Source organism: Pagrus major, chromosome 15, assembly GCF_040436345.1.
Source record: "Pagrus major chromosome 15, Pma_NU_1.0".
NCBI lineage: Eukaryota > Metazoa > Chordata > Actinopteri > Spariformes > Sparidae > Pagrus > Pagrus major.
In genome coordinates, this window is record NC_133229.1 from 9253423 (window position 1) to 9275739 (window position 22317).

At 39.8% G+C, this 22317-nt stretch overlaps 1 protein-coding gene across 1 annotated transcript in view; it reads right to left on the reverse strand.

The window, feature by feature from the left end:
* The window catches only part of dst (dystonin), a 116891-nt gene that overhangs the window by 83794 nt on the left and 10780 nt on the right, over window positions 1–22317 (reverse strand). Inside the window, exons 5-7 of the mRNA XM_073481627.1 lie at window positions 8444–8505; window positions 5002–5091; window positions 1472–1549 (exon numbers count right to left, since the gene is read on the reverse strand). Of these exons, the coding sequence (XP_073337728.1) occupies window positions 1472–1549; window positions 5002–5091; window positions 8444–8505 (230 nt within the window). The remainder of the gene's footprint in view (window positions 1–1471; window positions 1550–5001; window positions 5092–8443; window positions 8506–22317) is intronic.

Below are 22317 nucleotides of genomic sequence, written 5' to 3' on the forward strand. Positions count from 1 at the left end.
GTTTTACATTTAATGACCTCAGTGGTCGCGTGGATGTGTCTGGTATGTTCTGCAGCCAAAACAATAGAACAACTCATTTGTGACCATCTATGATTCCTTTGTCTCAAGCCTTACGTCACATCTGGCTGAGGCTCAGCAGGGCTGAGTTCCTCATCACATCCTGGCTGTGGTGGGGGAGGGGAGGGCAATCAGAGCTCTGTGGAACCCCCACGGATGGGATTTGGAGTCAGCGCTTCTTAAACGCTGCTATTACTGTTTGTGGCCACTGAGCGGTAATTTTCATAAAGAAAGCTGGAAGGTGCCATGAGTCCAATTGGAGAACAGACAGCGTTGAATTAATCACCACTGGGGCTGTCCCAGCTCAATTACATGTGTGCCTTCGCTTGCATTTATTCGCCTTGGTGGTTACAAGGCAACACGTCCCTCTCAAGATGATGCAACGCCAGCAAAACAATGAAGTTGCACATAGACTGATATATTTATAATGTTTGCAATTGTGAAAGCTCCCAATTAATTATGTGGACTGACGTGATGGACCAAAACATTTTTTACATCATTTTTTTTAGCTGAAATCTTCACTGTAGTTGCTAAGCTAAAAGTGTTTGAATGAAGTGGGTGCACACATCGAGGGTGCAAATAGTGAATACTTCATTGCTGTTTCAGCATGAGGACAAGTATATAATAGGTGGATTTTCATTTTGGGGGGGAACTCTCCCTTTAACTCTGGCTGCAGATTGACCTCTAGTAGCTTCATCAATCTACATAGTGACAATAGACCATATTGACACGGCGGCCATTTTTCTCTCAGGGTGGGAAGATCAAATGTAGTACTGCTGTGTTACAGGTTGCTAATCATAAAAACGTATGGAATCTGACAATACATTATCATTTCACCACTTCCTGATTGATTAGCAACTGAAATGAAAATGGAAAGTTAAAATTTAGAAGGACCTGGGCCATATTTCAAGTTAAAAGTTCCCTTCACTTTAGACAACAGCTAATGTTAGCATAAAACCACTTCCTAGCTAACATTACTGTTTAATAGTGTTACACGATACTATGGGAAATGTGTAAATTAATTCTAAAATATCAACACGTCTTGGACACATTTATCGAAACCTGGAAGTTAAATGTGCTGAATGTTATCAAGCAGTAATGTTAGCTAGGAAGTGGTTAAATGCTAACGTTAGTCATCAAATATGTTGTTTAACCTTGAAATATGGCCCAGTTCCCTCTGGATTTTCACTTTCCATTGTCTTTTCATTTTCTGATTAATTAGGTAGTGGTTAAACGATAATGACTTGTAAGATTCCCTACGTTTGTATGATTCTGAGCTTCCCACCCTGAGTATGACATCAGAAGAAAATGGCCACCATGTGAATATTGTCTATGTGGGCTCAAATGTCGTCCAGTCCTCAATGTAAAGGCCGTCAGAAGAAGAGTTCGAGAGTGTGTTTGCACTGATTCATACCTGCCGCCTCTTTAAATAATCCAGTGCTATTTGTACATTCTGGAGCCTGTGGAAGCGCATCCTCCCTCTCTCCCGAGGCTGTGGACATAAAGCGGAAAGGGAGACCATGAATGCTAATCAGGCTTTTCTCAACATCAGAGGACAGATTAAAAATTTGATTAGTAGCATGGAGGACACAGGACATGCTTCCAGGTTCTTACCCGCTGATCTGGTGAGATAAAAAAACACACATCAAGAGTAGCCATATCTGCAGGCCCACTCAAAATCTGTGCATATACAGAACATTTTCCACCATTTGCATCCTAAAAATAACTAGAAAGTAACCCTGCTAGTTAACTCATAAAACACATTAATACATTTGGTTCGCGAATGTACATTTTATAAATCAGATAAATCAGAATGCTGCATTTTTCGAGCAAGTATCCAATCTCTTGTGGCACTTTGATGGTCAGAGGCCACAGCATGAGGTAATGAAATGGAAAATGCATTGAAGCCAGGGTGCAGCAGCAGCAGCAAACGACTTGTGCTGCGTTCAGCCACGTTTTCTTAGTTGGTAACAGCTGAAGAATCCCACTCATCTCAAAAGCAAAGCAACAACATTTCATAAATTCATTCAGTGAATCTCATTCACCTATGAAACCCTCTGGAGGCTTCAATAAAAAATCAGAACACCCCAAAAGCAGCAGATGAAAAATGTCCTGGTGCTCAGGTTGGATCTGAGCGACTTGACTGGATGGCTCAATGATGGGCAAAGCTAATGAAATGGATATAAAGACCCGAGCTTTACGGCCAATTTCATTCGTAATGAATGCATCTTTGTAATGCCTTTGCAAGGTCAGTGTGCCAAATTGACTGGTTTGTGAAAGAGGATGCGTGGGTCTTTACATCATGTGCACATTTCTCCACATCATCAGTGTCATGTAACAAGGATTCAGACATTATTCCCTGATCAAAACAAGTTGCATTATGAAACAAAGTGCTGCACAGAAATCACAGATTTCAAAAAATTGGGAGAAGGTAATCTCTATCATAGAAGAACTACAATACGTGCTAAAGGAATAATGTAAGACTACAAGAAGTCAAATCATACAGTGGGATTGTTTCTACACTCCTGTTAACTGGTCACAACACGCTCTGATTTAGTTGGTTAAAAGGGGGGTGGGGAGGGGGCAAGCCACACGTACCCCCTTATCATCATCCACCGTGTCGCCATGCTGATCAACCGCACATGCTTCTGTCCCACTCACCAACCGCAATGTCTTCAGAAAATCACGCTCCCTTGGCTTATCACCGAAAAGGCAACACATGGCGGGAAGAAAGGAAGACATGGACACACATGGCGGCCAAATCAAAGGACGTTAGACAATGGACAGGAACCAATTAAAGAGGGGAGAACAGAAGAAGGAGGGAAAGTAGAAGGGGAACAGGATGTAAACAGAAAATAGATAAAAAGCCACTTAGAGGATGAAAGTTAGTCACAGTGGAGAGGGAGTATAACAGCTGGGGCTGCTCACAGGAGTACATGCATATTTAATACAGTAAGGGACATCACAGCATGATAACATTACTGAACTCAGGACTGTACAGTTACCATATGTCAATATAAGATGAAAGAATGACATGTTAAGAGAGAAATGAAATAATAACAGCCTGCTGGATAACATGCAGCCCTCCACTGTCTGAGGCCAAAGTACTACAGCTACTGAGTAGCTATGTGCTCTACATGTGAGGGACTGGACACACATACATATTTAACTATACAGAGTTTGAGCTGAAAGTCAAAAAGGCTTTATTTTGCGATAACATGGCCACAAACATGAGAAATTCCTATTTTTGATGTGATTTTGACATTGTTTACTAACATTATTACAAGAAAATCCATCAGTTTTGCATTAAAGTTGGCAGAAAAAAATATGACCGCTTTATTAAGCTATTATTACTGTAATTTATTAATATATTACAACGTTTAATTTAGCTTTTTTTAACATTTCTAATTAATTCATAGGCTTTACTCGATAAGATGTAGCACAAACTCCACAATCCTTTTTTGTGGTGCTGTAGTACTCAAAGGATGCTGAGTTTACACAGTACAAGTACATTGTCTTATTTGTTTTGGCAGCTACTCAAACAATTTCCACACATGGAAACAATCAACTCGTAGTTCATTTCCTGGTCATTCCAAGTTTTGACGGAGTGGAAATTGATTATACAGCTGTACAGTGTCACCCTAACAGCGCAGCTTCCTGTCATCAATAGAAACACTGCTCATGGTTGTAATATTATTCCATCACAATGTAATTTTATAGAAACAATGTCACATTTTTGCACTGGCTGTGTGTCATTTTTAGTAATGCTTGCGTTGATATTTGGAAAAGAGCATTCTCGATAACACCAATGAGAGCTGGCTGTTAAATTAGATAATTTACTGTCTTGGTCTGATCAGATTGAATACATAATTGCAATTTCAAGGAAATGTTCTGCATCTCCCCCCTCTTCTGTTACGATTGAAATTGTTTGGTTATACTTTTTGTCACACCCGGTCATTTTGTCAAGTGCTGATGAAAAACATTTTTTTTAAAATTGAAAATCCTTCTGTGCTAACTCGTGTGAGATGCATGAACAATCATCATGGCTAACTGTGGAGGCTAAATGATGAATCTCACAATGGTATTAGCTCAGCCTGTCCTTTGTAGAGTCGTTTCACTTATTTTTTTATATTTGGATTGTTGATACTATGTGATTTTTAAATTGATTGTTCTTATTGTAGTTGCTTTCGTGTGGACAACTGGTGACAATTTTGAGGTAGTTAATGTTAAAATAAAGAATATAGGAGGCCTTTTGCAGTTAGTGCGTTAAAAAGGCAAGTTAGCAAGTTAAACTTTGTTAATGACTGGGGAGAACTTGCTGGAAACTCTGATCTGTGGACTAGTTTTTCCTGGATATACTTCCTTCTTATAGTGACTAAAACACAACAACCTTTTGTGTGTAATCACTGTACATATAAGTGCCCGATCCATGACGGTTTCCAAAAAAAACATATGTATATATAAAGCAATGCAAACCATACCACCCGTATGGGTGGCAGCACAGCACAATAGTCATAGATAACCCAGAATGGATAAGGAAAAAGAAACAAAAAACAGAAAATGTTCGCATACCATTCACAAAATAACGTGACTTTATGAGTGGGTTTTGGCGGATTCAGAATCACAGCAGATCTGATTACAGACCATCAAATCCCAGGATTCCCTCCTACTATCTGTTACATAAGTACGAGGGAGGAGTGGTAACTGGCTTAGTCATGCACAGGTGTGATAGATTGCTCTACAGGAAGAAAAGTAGAATTCTCATATTCCTCAGTGGTGTCTTATGACAATCTGAATGTCTTGTGATTTCGTAAGACTGATCTGAAAGGAAATTACCCTCTCTAAGAAGTCCCCTTGCACAAAAACATTGTCTTTAGTTGTAGTTTCTCTTTATCCCTTAAAGAAACACTGACCGTGAAAACAAAGATAACAGGAAAAACTCACCAATGTGTCTCCGGACAAAACCTCCAGCAGTGAGATCAGGTTATGTCCATCTCGTAAGTCTTCATACAGGTCATTTATATGCTTCCGTACCTACAGACATGAGGGAGAAAGCAAAATGTGAGCTAGCTGCGAATATCAAAGGTTGTGTTCACACACACCATTTATTGCTCAGATCTGATTTTTTTTTGTTTGGCTGTGTGATCTCGTCACAGTCCTGAACTGACCCGCATGCCAAAAGAATGTCAACAAAGATGTTACACGCAGCACAGTGTGGCATATGGAAATAAACACGGGGGTTGATGTGTAGTGGAGGTCACCAAACGTGTGAGCAGAGGATAACAAGGGAAAAACTGGCAGATTTTTAATCATGGCGTTTTGTGGAGCAATGGCTGCTACTTCTGTACGGAGGTATGTGTGGATGTGAAGTCGGAGCCAGGAGTGGTGGGATTATAACATGAATGGCTTCACAGAAACAGGTGGAGCTTCACCCCGATACTTACAAGGTCTAACACCTCACTTTTCCTCCACTGAATCTTCATGTTTGTATTCAACCTGCCAGTGCATGATTGTGAAGATTGTCGAGGTAAAGTGACGTAATGATGCATGAATTCAGATATGACTGTTCAGCTGGGGTTCATATTGCAAAAAAACAGAGTTGTATCTGATTCAGGAGCACGTGTGAGAATGAACCAAATCACAATAGAAAAGATCAGATATCACGCGATTGAAAAAAAACAGGTATGACTTCCATATGAGCAAAAATTGGGCGACTTTTGCCTGCAGTCTGACACAGCATTACTGCTCTTACACAACTGTTTATTGATAGCTGTGCATTATCAACAAATGTACTTCAAAACGGGTGTTATTGTGAAATTTCTCACCACATTTATTGAACCATAATCTCAATTTCTAAAGAACTGATCTTTGAGGATGATACCAGGAAACACGAAAGTCTCCCGCATCAACTCCACCATCACCCCTGGTATTTCTTCCCCATGCCTTTCAATCCCAGGTTTAGAAAATCCTCATTATTTCCCAAACAGTCCTGATTAACTAAAAATGAACGTTAGCATCAAACACTCTGAATATTAACTCAAGCAGGACATCATTGTGACACCTTATCTAAGCACTTAAGCGAGGCACTTCACAGCTTTCTCCTTCCAGCAGGCCCATCTCTCCTTCCTGTCCTACATACCGCACCTCTGAAATCACCCCGCTGCCCGTTGACCTGCTTTCACACAGGGCTTTCAGCACTGTAATCCCAGATAGCAGCCACAGCTGTGGCGCCAAAATAGACATGCACCCTTGTGTTATTGGGTCAGCTGAGCAGGTCTCTCACTATTACTCAGCACCTTCTCATGGACCGTGTGCTGGACCTGCTGAAATCTGGCTGTCAAAACATGAAGTAAAATGTTGCAAACATTCCAATCAAACCATTAGCTCAAGTTCAACACGTTGAAACATCTCTGCAGCTTAATTGTATGTGTCTTGTTTTATTGCAGTACTATAGAGATAAAATATTATTTTTTTCCTTCTTCTGCCAAGGTTGTGACAATGTTTGCATAACGTGTCTCTCATGAAACACTGCTTCCTGGAGGCAAAGCTGGAACCAGCAGCTCCTCGGGGCCTGAATACATCTTTCTAATGATTTTCTTACTGGAAGTAATAAATACATTCTTGTCTGAAAACATCACACGCAGATGATCATAAAAACCATCATTAGCACTCCAATCTACAGGAGGCCTCATCTCCATCAAGCAGGGATTGATCTAATTGACAGGACCCTGAACCAGACGCTTCAGGGTAGGTTTATGGCCCACATCCACCCACACACTGACGATGATGTTCAAAGAACGCCAAAACCCCCTCAGGAGCGAAAAAACAATAAATATAATCATGGTCGAGGAGAAAAGAGCGGCCCACCAGTCATGTAATGATATAAGTGCCTCTTAGCTATACAGCAACCATACAGTGCTGTACAGGTTTTGTTCTAGCCCATCAAATAATATCAGATAAAGAGTCTGCAGCCACTTGCAGCTCTTTAAAGGCTGTATCTTAGTTCAGTGTGTTAGCATGCTAGCATTTAGTAATTAGCACTAAACACAAAGTAGAGCTGAGGCTGATTGAAATGTCAATGTCACAATTCATCCATCCAATAGATGTTGAGATATTTCAGTCTCGACCAAAGTGGGGAATAGCCGATACACGCTTATTATAAAGCACACGAGAAGATGTAGTCTGAAACATCATTTATTGGGCTAAAACTGTGGTTGACTCACAGAATAATATAAAAATGAGATCAATTAGGATTCAAAAATACTTTCATGACATGCGATATAGTCAGGCACTACAGCTCTCTGCCATCGAACCACCAACAAAATGATTCAAATCCCTAATTTAAAGGTCTTGAAAGTTAAAAAGGTCAAAGTACGCACCAACAGAAGTCCCTCTCTCACAGAAAACACTGCTCCTGAAACGCCTCGTCACCACTCTTGCCTTTAGTTCTGTGACTTTGAGACATCACACTGCGTCACCATGTCACACACTTGCACAATTTATGCATAGCAACTAGCACGTAAGAATTGAATTACAGCTGCCCTGTCTTTGTTAGTGGTGCTGGCTCAGGCATGTGTGAGCTGACCAATCAGTTGAGATTAGGTATTGAGGAGGGGGGGCCTTAAAGAGACAGGAGCTCAGATAGAGCGTTTCAGAGAGAGGGGGAACAGTGCTGCAGCACTGGAAGGTTTGAGATGACTGATGTGTTTTTTGAGCATTAAAGCATGAAAACCTATTCTAGTAGAAACCCAAAATAAAATGATGAACCTGAAAAATGAGCATAAAATGTGTCCTTTAGGATATATCACAGAATTACATGTTTAATGCCTTACGTGACATAAATGAGCGTGATTTCTGATAGCGGTGATTAATGTGTCCCTGATGAACTACAACTTTACACATGAATCATTACACATGTATCCCAGGTAGTGATTCTGTTGTACAAAGACATATTGGATGAGACATGCCAGAGCTCGTCTGTCTGCTAAAGTGCTGCAGACAGACGCCTCAGAAAGCGATTCAAACTCCTGACTCAACAAAAGTGCAGCGGTGCAACAGCAAATGTCATGCTAAATGACTTTTAACAAGCTTTAATAATATCTGAGGAGGAATGTCAGCATGTTCGAACCCAACGTGGAGAGTGGTAATTGTTATTACTGCCAATACTATTATAATGGATTGTTTATGTTGGAGGAAAATGGTTTCCTGATTGCTGTGGGGGAAAATGTTGGAATTTTAACTATTATTTAGGTTTCATCTCTTTGTTGATGAATGCAGTTTCCATATGAACACACAAGACACAGATGACTGACATTTTAGATCAGTTTTCACATGCAAAAATTCCAACTTTGAAAAAATGACAAGCGACTGTCATCGCCTGTCTTACCTTCATCAGATGCTGATTTATCCATTTTGTAAATGTCTTCTTCTGCACTCTGTCTCTTTCATCTGAGGAAGGGAGAGGAAAAAGAAAAAGGCATCTTGTGAATTACAAAGCAATCACCATACAAGTATTTGGGCAACAAACATCTCTTTTAAAGGAGGCTTGTAATTAGACAGGCCTGCTTTGTATACGCCTGTTGTGTCCTGTGTTAACTCAGTTAACTTTCGAAGGATTTAAACAGTTCACTTTTGTGTCTCAATCATTTGCTTCCTGTTGCACAGTGTCACGTTATTTCTGGATTTATAGTTTCAGTGAAAGTAATGACATATGAAGACCACAAGTCCCAGTAGCTAAAAGCAGGATGTCATGTCCCAGTGGCTGAATGACATCACTCTCTCCTGCACGCTCTGGACCACATCATGTTCTGTTTCCCATCAGTCACCATGGCAACCATACTTCCTGCAACCAGGGACATATGTGAATCCAAGTGTTTATTATACTTACTAAAACTAGACTAAAAACTTCATCTAGGTGGTAAAAAAAACATTTTAGTTCTCAATTATCTGTGACATGTGTGTTCAATCTGTCACATTATAAACCTCACAAAAGTAAAAGTCCAGCAGGCAGAGGAGTAAATATGAACAAGTGAAATACCCCAACACATAATCACAAAAATATTAACAGAAATGACATGACTAATGAATAAAAACATCGGCTTCAAAGCTTCCATAAGTAATTCAAAGTTAGGTTATTGACCTGAAAATGAACTTGTTATATCTTGAGTGTACCATACATATGCTTATACAATCCCAACAGACTCAGAACATTGTCTATTTAAGATCATAGCTGTAAGAATTGTTTGATACACTTGAAGGTCCAGAGGGACTGAAGCATCGGTAACATGAATAAATTGATTGATGCTGAGCCAGAGATGTGTGCAGGAGCTTCTCTTTCCAAGACTGACATGACACTTTCTAACGCTCCTGCATTTGAGTCAGCTGGATGTGAGAATATCTTCTTTGATTAGATAAGTTTATTTAAATCAAAATTTAAAAAAGGAAAACTAACTGAAACAATATTGTGCACTTATGAAATGAAAAACTAAACTGAAAACTCCAATAACTCTGTCCAAGACGCAAATGGATGCAAGGACACTGACGTAAATGTTCTCAAAATGGATTCCTTTCTAGGAGTAGCAGCAGTATAATTAAGTACTAAACTTGAATTAAAATGGTTTGCATCGTATTTTTCCATGCTGTGTTTTTCCTTAAGCTTGTCCTCCATCCCTCTCTGTCGGAGCAGAGCAGGATTCTCGCCAGTCACCACAACCGTGACTCATTTCACTGCTTCCACGTCTGCCAGACACAACTCCTCCAAATGCTCCTCAGCACGAAAAACACTCTCATGTACAATCAGTAACGTTAACAACAGTCCACCAGCGAGGTCACGTTTACTCCACACCGCAACTATTTTCCTGAACTCTGACCACAGGACTGACAACACAGATAACCTCCTCCCTTTAATAAGCCTCAGCGCTGATTACAAAATAAGTTTTGCTCAAGGACATGTTAGTCATGAGCGAGCACAGACATGACTGACGTTCAAGATGAAGCAGTTAGATTAATACTGACCCATGCAGCACATTAGAGTTACCAGGTGAGCTCTGTGCTCCCTCTCGGTGTTAAGCAGGAGCTTCATCCTCTGCACCAGCTCCTCAGGGCCGTCAGCAGCGTCGTGGTTCAGGGAGACGGATGCCATGTGGACAAGCGACTGAGAAAGCAGTAACAGTCTCCGTCTCCTTGCCTGCCTGCCTGCCTACCAGCCTCTAGGGCAGCCGTGACTCTCTTTCTCATCAAGCTTTCAGAACGAGTCCTGTCAGGTTTTCCATGGCTGCTCACTATTTTGGGTTTCCACGCGGTTCAGTGTTTGTCTAGCAGCAGCGCTCATAACCACAGAAGAAATCAGTGTTTCTTATTTAGAAAAAAATGGAAAACGAAAACAAGGTCCCTGTTGAAATGTTTCCGGATGGTTCCAGTTTACTTTGGCAGTATGTATTCAGTTTATTCAAGCTGCAATTAAATTTCTGATGAGAGCCTGAGTCACTTTATCTTTGCAAATATCTTAGCAGAAATATCTTGAGCAATATAAACATGTTCAACCGAAGACCTTTTTCATTCATGGGTGTGCAAGTTTTTGGGCGATCGGCTCTCTATTGTGAGGCTGCCAAGACTCACCACATTGTTTATATCAGCAGAAACAACTGAGAACAACTCCAGGCAAATAACAACTAACGCCCTTCATGATACATCATGAAAAGGACAAACAATCCTTCCATGGAGGTTATTTATATTTGTTTCCCTCATATACTGCACAAACCACTTACATAAGACACTTTAAAATTAAAGTGCCCCTGTTCTTAGATATGGAACGTCAGTGAAGCATAAATCCACTTTTAAGTCAGGTTTTCAGGCTAGAGTAATATCCTCTTCCCGCTCTTTCAAAATAAAGGGCTTGACATGTACGTAAGCTGAACAGATAGCATTATTTCAGCTCTTAATGACATTATGTTGAATGCATTTGGAGTTTGTGGCATAAAAAAGCTTAAATTGGACTTTTAAATAATCATAAAGCCTGACAGATGCATTCCCAGGATAACAGAAGTACCTTACGAGCCCTGTGACTGTACTCTCTGCAGATTCTTACATTTAGATCGACTAAAAATAGTGCACGAGTAAAAGCCACTGAGAATTGTTATGTGGGTTGAGCTGACAATTATTTTGTATGATGGTTCCACACATCTAGATCAAGGACATGCAGCCAAACATCAAATAAAGGAAGTAACACGTCAGAAACATATAAGACTTAACCTGCCAAAACCAGATATAAATAAAGAAATATATAAATGGCTCAATAAATATTGTTAATTAATTATCAATTAATATTTATTTAGCTTTGTATTTACTTTCCCAATTATTTTTTTTAATTAATTTTTTTAAATACATTTTTTTTATATATTTCTGTAATATTTACATTTGCATTTCTCCTCTATTTATTTCCACAAACCTAACTATTCCAAGAAATATAGGACAGTGTTTATTTCTGTAATATTTTCATTGGCATTTATTAATTACGTAAAAAAAAATGCAAATGCTTTATAATACAAAAATAGATAGAAATAAATAGTAAATACAAACAGAAATACATGAATAACTAAAATGGAAAATGAAATGGGAAGGTAAATGAATGGTTGAATTAATAAAAAGGTAAATAAATAGAGACAAACTAAAGCAGAAATATCTAGTCACATTTTATAAATTAATGAATGCCTTTTGGCAGGTTCAGTCCTCAGCACAGAAGCAGTCGGTCTTTATATAGAAAAAATGTGATGCAATGAGAAACATTAAGCGGCAGTGCTGCTGCTGCTGCTGCTGCTGCTGCTGCTGCTGCTGCTGCTGTGTCATTGTGTCCCTTTGACTCCACAGCTAAGAAATAAAGCAGTGCAGCCTGCAGTAGGACACCAATTTGGCTTGTAATGCCATAATCTAAGCTCTTGGCTGCATAATATATAAACCTCTCCAGAGAAACTCATTAATATAGATTGGCTGAGGAAGTATTCCAGGAAACTCTCCAGCTCAAAGCCCAGACCAGGAGCTGAACCAGCTATCAGACGTGGTCAGAGAGAGGCTGCTTCACATACAGATTACTGATAACAGGCATGTTTAATGGATCAGCATCAGCCACTGTCAGATGGTGTGATAACCATGATTAAGTGCTTAAATACTAGCAGTATAAACTCGAGAGCAGCTTTGAATATGCAAGAGAGAAGTTGTTTCTGTATTTGTTCTTCCCAAAAATTAAGGTGTGTTTAATAGTATGGTGCCCTCTTGAGGATCTCGTGAGAATTAAGAGTAAGCATGAACTCAGTGACATTGAATTCTGCAAACTTTAAAATAGTAGTCGTACATTATTTTTGTCCTCACATGACAGCAGTAGTAAGGATCAGATAGCAAACCCTGTAACAATAACAATGACATAATGTCAGATCGAATATCACCATTCACTCGCTCTCCTGATGTTGCACACCTTTATCAGCTTCGATCATCTTTATTCTACTTATCACATCTAATAAATTCTACGCTTACATAACTTGGACTTTCACACCTTTTGACTCTGACAACTGATCATGCAGATATATATTTTATTCATCACTTCAAAGTTGCATCAGTATCTTGTCTCATTGTTTAGTGTCGTTTCATAATCCTAAAAAATGCACTTCAAAAGAAATCACCTATTAAGTTTCACCAACAAGCCTTAACAACGCCCCTGTGAAGAGGCAGTTAACTCAAAACACGCAACCATAAAACTAAAATGAACCTCCAAACACAAAGGACCTGAATTATAAAAAATAGATATTGTCATCACACATTTGTGGAACAAGTGTGGAATCCAAGGGTGAGTGTCGATTTGTTTGAGTTTAAGGTGAAAGTCTCCGTAAAGGCCTGGAGAACAGATATGGTCCCTGAACAGCAAACTGCTGAGGTGCAAGTTAAAGAGTGACTGAGTAACCAACTTTTTTAAGCTCTGGTGTGACACTCAGGGGAAATGTATCCAATAATAACATTAACACGTGAGCTTATGCTTGATGGCAGTAAATGTATGATGTCTATTTCATTGTAAAGGTTTGTTTATGCTGTGAAAAACCTTGTGACATACAGCGTGTGATTTCACTGTTGCTGCTTTTGCTTCACTCATTGCCCACAGACGTATTCTGTTACAGTGGGAAAGCCCAGATACGTCTCCTGCCACATCTTGGATGATTCATTTAATGTCCTTCCTGTCATGACAAAAGGTGAAATCTTCTCTGAGAGGTTCATCTGCCAATTTCTACAAAAGATGGCAGCCGTATCGTCTGATTCTTAATGCATACTTTAGTAAGTAAGCACCTTGAACATCCTTCCTATAGTATTTTCCTCCCTGTTTTTTATTTTTTTCTGTTTTTTTGTCTTATTTATCTATTTGGTTTAGTTTATTATATGTTTTTTTTTCTTGTTTCTTTTTGAGAGTTTGGAAATAATACTGGTTTCCAATAAAACATTAATTATTAATTATTTGAAATAAATTCACTATTTTGCTTTAAAGGTGCAATATGTAAGATTGGCCACCTGTCCAATTCATACTCCAAACAAGTAGGGGGCAGCATATCAACAGAGTAACTGCTAACGGTAGCTGCTATTAGCTAGTAAGCTGAGAAAACCGAGCAGCCAGCAGTCGTGGCAGCTGACTCTGCCTGGACTGGAAGTGTTGTTGTACTTCTTGAGGTACAAACTAGGTACAAAAAAGACTTCAAACAGTTATTTCTTCACATTCTGTTGATAATTTTAGTCCATTTTTGAACGTATGAAACAAAAATTTGTACATACTGCACCTTTTAATATTTGGGAATAACTTGTTGCTGTTTCAGTATTCTGACTTTAAATTCAGGTAGTTCAGAGGTCTTGGAACGGTTTAGAAATGTGTTAACCAGCAGCTTGTGAACTTTGACTTCAGTGGGTTGATGTTTGAAGGATCCTGAAAGCCGGAATAACCACCTCGTCTCTCTCACATTACATTTGAACTTGCTGACATTTTAACCGTTAGTCTCTGATTAGGACATTTACACCATGACTGGTTAAACTGGTTGTAATTAAGTAGTAATTATTATTATTGAATATACTGTCTTCTGCAGTTCTTTGCAGACTATATGGGCACACTATTCTTTTAACAATGACAGTAAATAACACTGAAAATCCTTACACACAGCAGCCATGCTTGCATCTGAGTGGCCTATGTGTCTGTCTGTGCACCACAGCGTTCAAACGGACAGCCATAGAGATCCTCAGACACTTATTTGTAGACCTCAGCAAAGCACATGTGCCTGGCTATAAATAGCAACAACCCTAAACCATGCTGCCCCTGCAACTGCAGGCCACATAATCTGTGCCACTTAGGTGACCATCATGTTCTTACATACAACAAAGATGACTAACTGCCCGGGTAGAGCTGACTTTTAGGTATTCGTGGATATGAAGTCGATTTCCTTGTCTCATTTATTTCCTTGTCGATGTGATTTGTCTATCGTAAAAGGATCATAAGAAAGTTCATAAGAATTTAGGATGTTTTTAGCCAGTATTGAATTTATATATTGAAAAAACAGCCATTCAGGACATGACACTGGTGGTACGTCTGCATTGATTATAATAACTAAACTGTGTCCAACAACACAAAAGCAGACCTTAAGAACAGTCCATAGCACCTCACTCTGATCTTTCATGACCAGATTTTGTCAAGCTTCTTTGTACAGGACAACGGATAAAATCGTTGTTTTTCAGAGAATGTCTGGGACACGGGGGGCCGGTGTCACCCTTTGGCATCTTGTTATGTCACGATGCCTAATATATCCTCACATTCTGAGCAGAACAGAGTCAAAAAGTCCTAGCAATCAAAATCCAGACTGTGTAATCCTCTTGACCTCGTATGGGAAGGGAATTTAAAACAGACATAAACGCTAAACTGAAAAGCCCTCAACCTTCGCTATGATGACAAGGACTCGCTAAACATTCTTGCTCAACAGCTCCCTTTTCACATCTCTTGTGTCACAACCAGCTCAGTGGGCAAAGGCATGTTTACCTTTGGTTTGTTTTGAGTGAGGCTGTGTCTCATAGCAGTGTTGGGTCTATGTTCCTGTGTACTTTATCTCAGTTATCATCATATCACTTTAACAGAATAACAAACCTATTAAAAACAACAATGGCAGGAAATGATTTGTTGGAACCATCAATTAGGTGAGTCTCCTGCTCAGCAGTGTCATGACATGTCTCCAAACTAAAACTTGAATGACACCCAGCAGAGCACATACCTGTCCAGGAGGTTCTCTTTAATTCAATCAAGCCTACTCCAAAATGAAATAAAACATATTCAATCCACTAGATCTGGATTATTATTTGGATCTGCATCAAATTGTACCCACTCATAGAAACCATCAATGTAAATACACATGATTTTTTTTTAATCAAGATCCATGCTTTATGCCGTGAGAGAACAAAAATGTCAAAAAAAAAAACAACCACTTGCTCACCAAAGCTTACTCAAGAGCCACTTAATGCTTCATAGGATGAACAACATGCTCATTCTTGAAATGCATTGAAAATAAAAAAAACAAAAATGCACAAATAAATGTATTTTGTTAACTGGGTCTAAATAAGAGCTTTGTTGGGTGTTAAGCCAATCTCAATTTTATTTTGTTTGTAGTCTGCAGTCATGCTAGCAGCTCTGGGAGGCTGTACTTTGAGTTAAATGCTAACATCAGCACGCTAATGTTTACCATTTCTAGTTTGTTTAGCTTGTTGGCACGCTAACATTTGCTAATTAGTATAGTTTAGCAGGTCTTTTGTCGCAAGCTAAAACGCTGGAAAAATTGCTGAAGTTGTAAGAATTCAACCCCTTGAGCACCGTGAATATCTGCAACACATTTCATGGCAGAAAGGCCCAGTGTGTAGGATTTAGAGGCAGACATGGAATGTAATATTCATGACGATGTTTTCATTTGTGCATAATCATCTATAATGAATTGCAGAATGAGCCTTTTACATCTACAGAGGGAGCAGAGAGTGCCATGTTGCACTGCCATGTTTCTACAGTAGCCCAGAGTGGACACACCAAAAACTGCCTCTAGAGAGGGCTTTTCTAGTTTTTCATGTTTTCAGTAGGGGAGGGTGAAGCAAGGGGTGTTCAGTTGCCACTAAATCCTGCACACGGGACCTTTCATGTACATTGCCTATTATAATAGGGGCCTGCAGGAGTGATGACTCAGCACAAAATAGCAACCTTCTGCCACTGCATTTAAATGACCATGGTGTGAACATGATATAGGTGGTAAACCAAAACACAAATGCGAGGATGAGGGGGCAGACACTTGAAGGTGCATTTTTGTGATTCTTTGGAAGTGAGAAAACTACAGCCAGTCTGCTCAGAAGGGCAGGGCAGCGTCTGAAATATGTGACTGGAACAGCTCAGTAATTGAAACAGGTTGCCAAGCCTTCAAAGCAGCCCATCCAGTCTGTGTTTTTTTTAAAGTCTCCAGGTTTAAGACAAAGCAAAGAAGAAACCAAGGAAAAGATTATCATCTTGTATGCAGCTCATTTCTGCAAAGTAGGCAGTATAGCCAGTGAAGAGTCACTGTATTTTCAGCTTTTTCTTCCTCTCAACATCATTTTTCTCAATGTAAAGCTAAGTGAACTGATGCTATGAGGCTGCTGTAGTTAGTGACAGAACCTATTGACTCATTTTGTGACTAATTTTACTGGTTGCAGTGCAATCTAGAGGTGTCACCTTAATTAATAACAGTACAGACATTTGTAATGTTACATTCCCGGTTGTTAAGATGTATTACTCAATATGCTCATCAGTTGGGTTGGAAGACTGTCTGACCCCTGATGAAAAGCAAATGGAGGATGAAGGTGAAGCTGGCAAAGTGCCCTCATGCATGAGCTATCACAGTACAAAAGGCACTCAACAAACTCAAGGAGAGGGAAGGAGGAAGCATTAATGTCAGCTAATGGAACATACATACACACTGACAAACATGAACGCACACACACGCAGAGTTGCTAATACTCCGCGACCATATGTGCAACAGCTGCAACTGCCACATTTGAGTGAGCATTTGTGGATGTGAGGAAATCTGTTTTCCTCCCCAGACTCTCACTCGGATTATAGAGAATCCTTATCAAGACTTATAACTTAAAGTCTTAAAGTAATCCTGTGTACATTCTCAGTTGTGCTACATTCACACAATGTTGAATTAATTTGGAGTTGTTTCACTCTTGAACATGCAAAACAAAAAAAGCTAACAACTAGTAAGATGGGCTGCTATGAGAATTCAGTTTTCAGATGTAGATTAGATCAACAGCAATCTTATTTTTAGAGCCTTATTAGTCACGAAACAATGACGACAATCATATTAATAATCAGAAACAGATTTTAAAGTTGTTTGAAGTAGTTTCTGTGGCAATCATCGCTCTAACAGAACGATAATGTTCTTAAATATGAACAGAAAGGCAACAAATTAAAGGATAACCCCAAATCATGTGTTTTAGTAAGGTAATAAGCAGCGATGACTCGTCAGAACAGCTCGAGTGCTCCTTGACACAAGCTCTACAAGTCTCTTTAACTTTCCCAAAGGGATAAACACTATATGTCCAAAAGCTGTTCCCACATTTGGTGCTTTGATGAAGGTGGGGGAGAGCGCTGTCTAACACGCTTCATGATCTGGTGAAGGTGAAGGCCATAGCATATACAGTAAATCACATCATGTCCATACTCATCAAACCATTCATTGACTCTGAGTGGAAGCGTTTGCAAACACAATGTTTCACCTCTTATTCATCCAGGTTTATCATTTAACTCTGTCACCCATCTGTATCATATCAGTATGCTTGTGCATTAGAGTGTTGTGCTGCTCTTTTTGCGTACTTAAAACAATGGGGACTGACACTGAGCAGATGATATTGGATTTGGAACTAATGAATATTAAACACTGGAAATTATTGCAATTTAGAAAAGAGAGAAGACATCAGATGAAGCCAAAGCCCAAAGAAGAGTCATCCTAACGTACATATTCACAGACTTCCTCAGTTAACCTCTCCTTAATTTGATTGAGAAGAAAGAGCAGCCGGAAATGCGCAGAAGGTCATGCAATGCTAACAATCACAGCTGTTGCCACAGGAGGTGCGCATCAGACTATGGCGTAGGTTGTGGCAAATGGTACACTGCCCCCTCCTCACTGACGATGTGACAAAATCACCTTCTGACTAATGCTCTTTCTTTCGACAACTCACGACTGATCTCAGACAGTTCAGGGGAGGACAGCCATGATTTTCCAAACAATAGCTTCACAATCAACAGTAAACCAGATGGAACTATTCATTTCTTGGCCTCCTATGACATAGTGGAGAAAGGAAAGCTGTTTCCTGCTGCAGCTATGGGATTGCTTCCCAGCATCTGCTGCATTCAGGAGAGAAGGGTGGTGCTGCCGGAGCGAGAGAGGAGCGGCTACAGAGCATGAGTCAGGGGTGGGACGGCGAGGCATAAGATGATCTCATGTGAGAGGAGCTAAGGAAAGCCATGGAATGAGTTTCAGTCATGCTGGTCTTCCCATCACCATGACAGCATATAAATACAACAGAAATACATCACACTCACAGATATAATGCCTGGAACTGCACTAAAGTTATAGCTCATATAACTTATAATACAATATGATAATAAAAACCAATGTATTCCAGAAGGACTGTCAATGTATATCTTTAAATTATAGAAATAAAAATAAAAATAACATATGATTCAAGACTAAATAAAAAACAGATATATTTCTGTAGCTGAAGATGATGAAGCAGTAAAAAGCTTTCTGAGAGCTCTGCTGGTTCGGATTACACTGCCCATTTTAAATGAAGTCTATTGATTAAATCAATGAAGGGCTTGGCCACATGAACAATATTAGGTCTAAGCATCAGTTGATATAGTGTGCTGTGTATTTACTGTAAAGGGATTTATCTTTTAACATTTTATTTCCACATAAAACCTTGTGAAAGTGACGGACAATTACGGCAAAACAATCTGATTTTACATTTCTTTATTCTCCACCGATATAAACTGACAAACTGATCTGAGATAAAAACCTGTAAAATGAAACCAAAAGCAGCCGGTGTAAGGGTGAGAGCACTTCCTGCTAGATGTTATTGTGAAATTAGAGAGCGCCAATCCTGATCCAAAAATCTGAGGGACTTAATTGGCCATTAGCACTCAGGAGTTTGGCCTTGGTAGCTGTGAAATTACCCTTGATAATCAGATATCCACTGTATGTTAGTTCCAACAGGTTAGTTCCGGTCGTCCAGCAATCAAAGCCATAATATGCCACGCCAAATCTGAAAAACTATGTTTGATTTAAAATATGAAGCATGTTTCTATTGAATGTGAATGACATAAGTTGGCGGGTTCGTGCTCCGTTTTTTGGGAGACTGCAGTGGCCGACTGTGCATGCACAATATTCAGTAAGGAATGTTAATCTGAAGGCTGAGTGAGGTGGGTAGATACCCCCTTTCAAACCGTGCCTTCTTAATGTTTGATCTCAATGAAAAGCCACAAAAAAAGAAAGTGTCACTACCATCAACTTGACACATGAACAAGTCTCTGGAACTTGGATGCTGCTCCCGTAACAACAAAGTGTCTTTTGTACGGTGGCAGACAGTCTCCATAGAGGCAGCAGGCTGTGTGTGTGTGTGGGCCACTGAGGCCGTTTGAATGTGATGAGTGGGCTGTCGACATAGAGCAGAGGGGTTGGGCTGGGCACGGCCCAGGAGGATGGACAAAGGCAGTGACTGTGCAAAAAACACAATGCTCTCTCACTCGTCGCTGGGTTAGATCATGCAAGATAGTACATATACGGTTGATGTTGATGATAACATGTTTCCTTAATGTATAGAAATCAGTCTTGTAATGAGAGATTAAGTCATAATGAAGACTGCAATGACTCACAGACAAAAGCAGACACTGGCAGACCACACCCTCCTCTAGAGTATACACAACATACAGAGCTGGCATCCTAAAGACTGGTCCTGTGCTGTATATGGCTGTCAGCTAACACTTGATCCTCCTGAAAGACTTTACTTATATTTTATACAAGGAAGATCTCTACTGAAAAAAGGATAATATCAATCATGTTGTCGTAACATATAGGGGTGGACGTTCTGATGGTTTTAGATCATCGATCATGGCGTGGTATTTAATGTCCTCTTACTTCTGTTTCCAAACTTTACATCACCTCATTGACTGACAGATCAGTGCCACGTGAACAAACCAATAGACTGACGTTGCCAATTAGATGGCTATGCTGATTGACTTATTACGTGACGTAATGACGTAAACAATGCAACACAAGTTATAGCAAATGGAGAAATATGTAGGCTTTTTACACGGCAATCGAGAAAAAAATGCAATTCATATCTTGGATCAAAATTATAGGGTCAATATGTAAGAATTTAATGATCTACAATTATCAACAGAAGATGGAGATATAGCAGTTTTCATTAGGATGGTTATGTTCTTTGTTGCAGAGATATCTACTAAAGTTAGCATGCTAACCAGCTAGCCCAGTTTGGTGCTGGTCCAAAGCTCCTGAGCTACCATTGTAAACACCAACACTCCCCTAGCAGCTAGCGGAGTCGACTGGGAGCTGCATGACTAACTGAGCTAACTAGCTAATGGCAGCTACAGTCAGCAGCAGTTAGCGATTAATCTGGCAAAATGCTGCCCCCTGTTGAGTATGAATTTGGATATGTACGTATTGCACCTTTAAATAGATCATGATGTTATGTTTTGGCCAGATCGCCTACCCCTAGTATCAAATCACACACAGGAAATGAGCTTCATGAATGTTTTGATGTTAGTGTGACTAAAAGGGAGGTCAAAAACTCATGGAACTCAGTAGAGTGCATACCTCCGCCAATGCCCAACATTCCCCTTTAATTCAGTCGAGGCTAATACAAGCTCAATCTTTACAGCACAGTATCACTCTAAATTTTAAACCACCCATGACTGCTTCACCATAATTTGAGCAAATCTGATCTAGGATCAAACTGTACTCACTCATAGACACAAGCCACCTAAATACGCCAGATTTTCACAACAAGGTCCATGCATCATTCCCTAGGAAATTAACAAAAACATTGAAACAACACCCCATCTCATTTTATTTAAGAACGAGAGAAACATTTCCTGGATCTGTCCCTTTATCTGGATCCACACCAAAAGTTGATGGGTCGTATTCTGGCCCGAGATCCATCATTCATCCAAGTTTTCCAGAAATCCATTGAGTATTTCTTGTGTAATCCTGCTGATAAACCAACCAACCAACCAACAAACAAATTGACATGGGTGAAAACATAACCTCCTTGGCAGAGGTAATAAAATGTTTCTCCAGCTTGAATTCAAATTTTTCAATAAGCACAACATGTTTACTTGTGGTCAACTCTATAAATACACTGTATATTCAATCTAATGAGACTATTTACACCAAATGGCATCTTAAAAAGAAAATGAACTGCAAGAAGAGCTGACCGAACCACCAAATGTCTAATCCATTAAGTCTTCCCTGATGTCAGAGTGATCAACTGTTAGAGACTCTAATGGCCCCTTCATGCTGACTGCCCACCGAGCAGGCTCTGCAAGAACAGCGCGATCCGGCACAGCCCCTGCCCAGTGCCATTAACTGTTGTGCGCGTCTTAAGAAACCATGTCTTTAACTCACTGCTCAGGTTTACAGTCTTTTGTAAAGCCTGCATTGAATTTCAGCCCGAACCAAAGGAATTCCTCCACTTGGTGTACTATTAGCTCTAATACCTAATTAGTGTGGTATTCTCACAGCCGGGGCAATAAGAACTACACACATGCTCCCTGCCGATGGTGATTGTTGTGCTGAGTCAGCAAAAATCTGAAACCTCTCATTCTTGTCACACACAGATCAGGACCTTGTGCAGAACTTCATTAATTTAGATATCTGTCAATGTTTTTCTCAAACGGTCACACTGGTGGTGAACTAGCACAATGTGACACATCATGTGGCAGTCACTCATTACAGTGAAGCCTGTACTGTATCTTTTTCCTCCAGTTTAACACTCTCAGACGGTGCTCGATGACTCTGGAGTCAAGCCAGCCAACAAGTGACAAGCACCCGCATAACCTGCACAGTTACATATGAAAGTGGTCCAATCCCGTGTCTTGATTTAGTCAGACAAAGACAAATCTGTTTATGTTATTCTGTTTACTGGTCTGTTTGTTTTGGT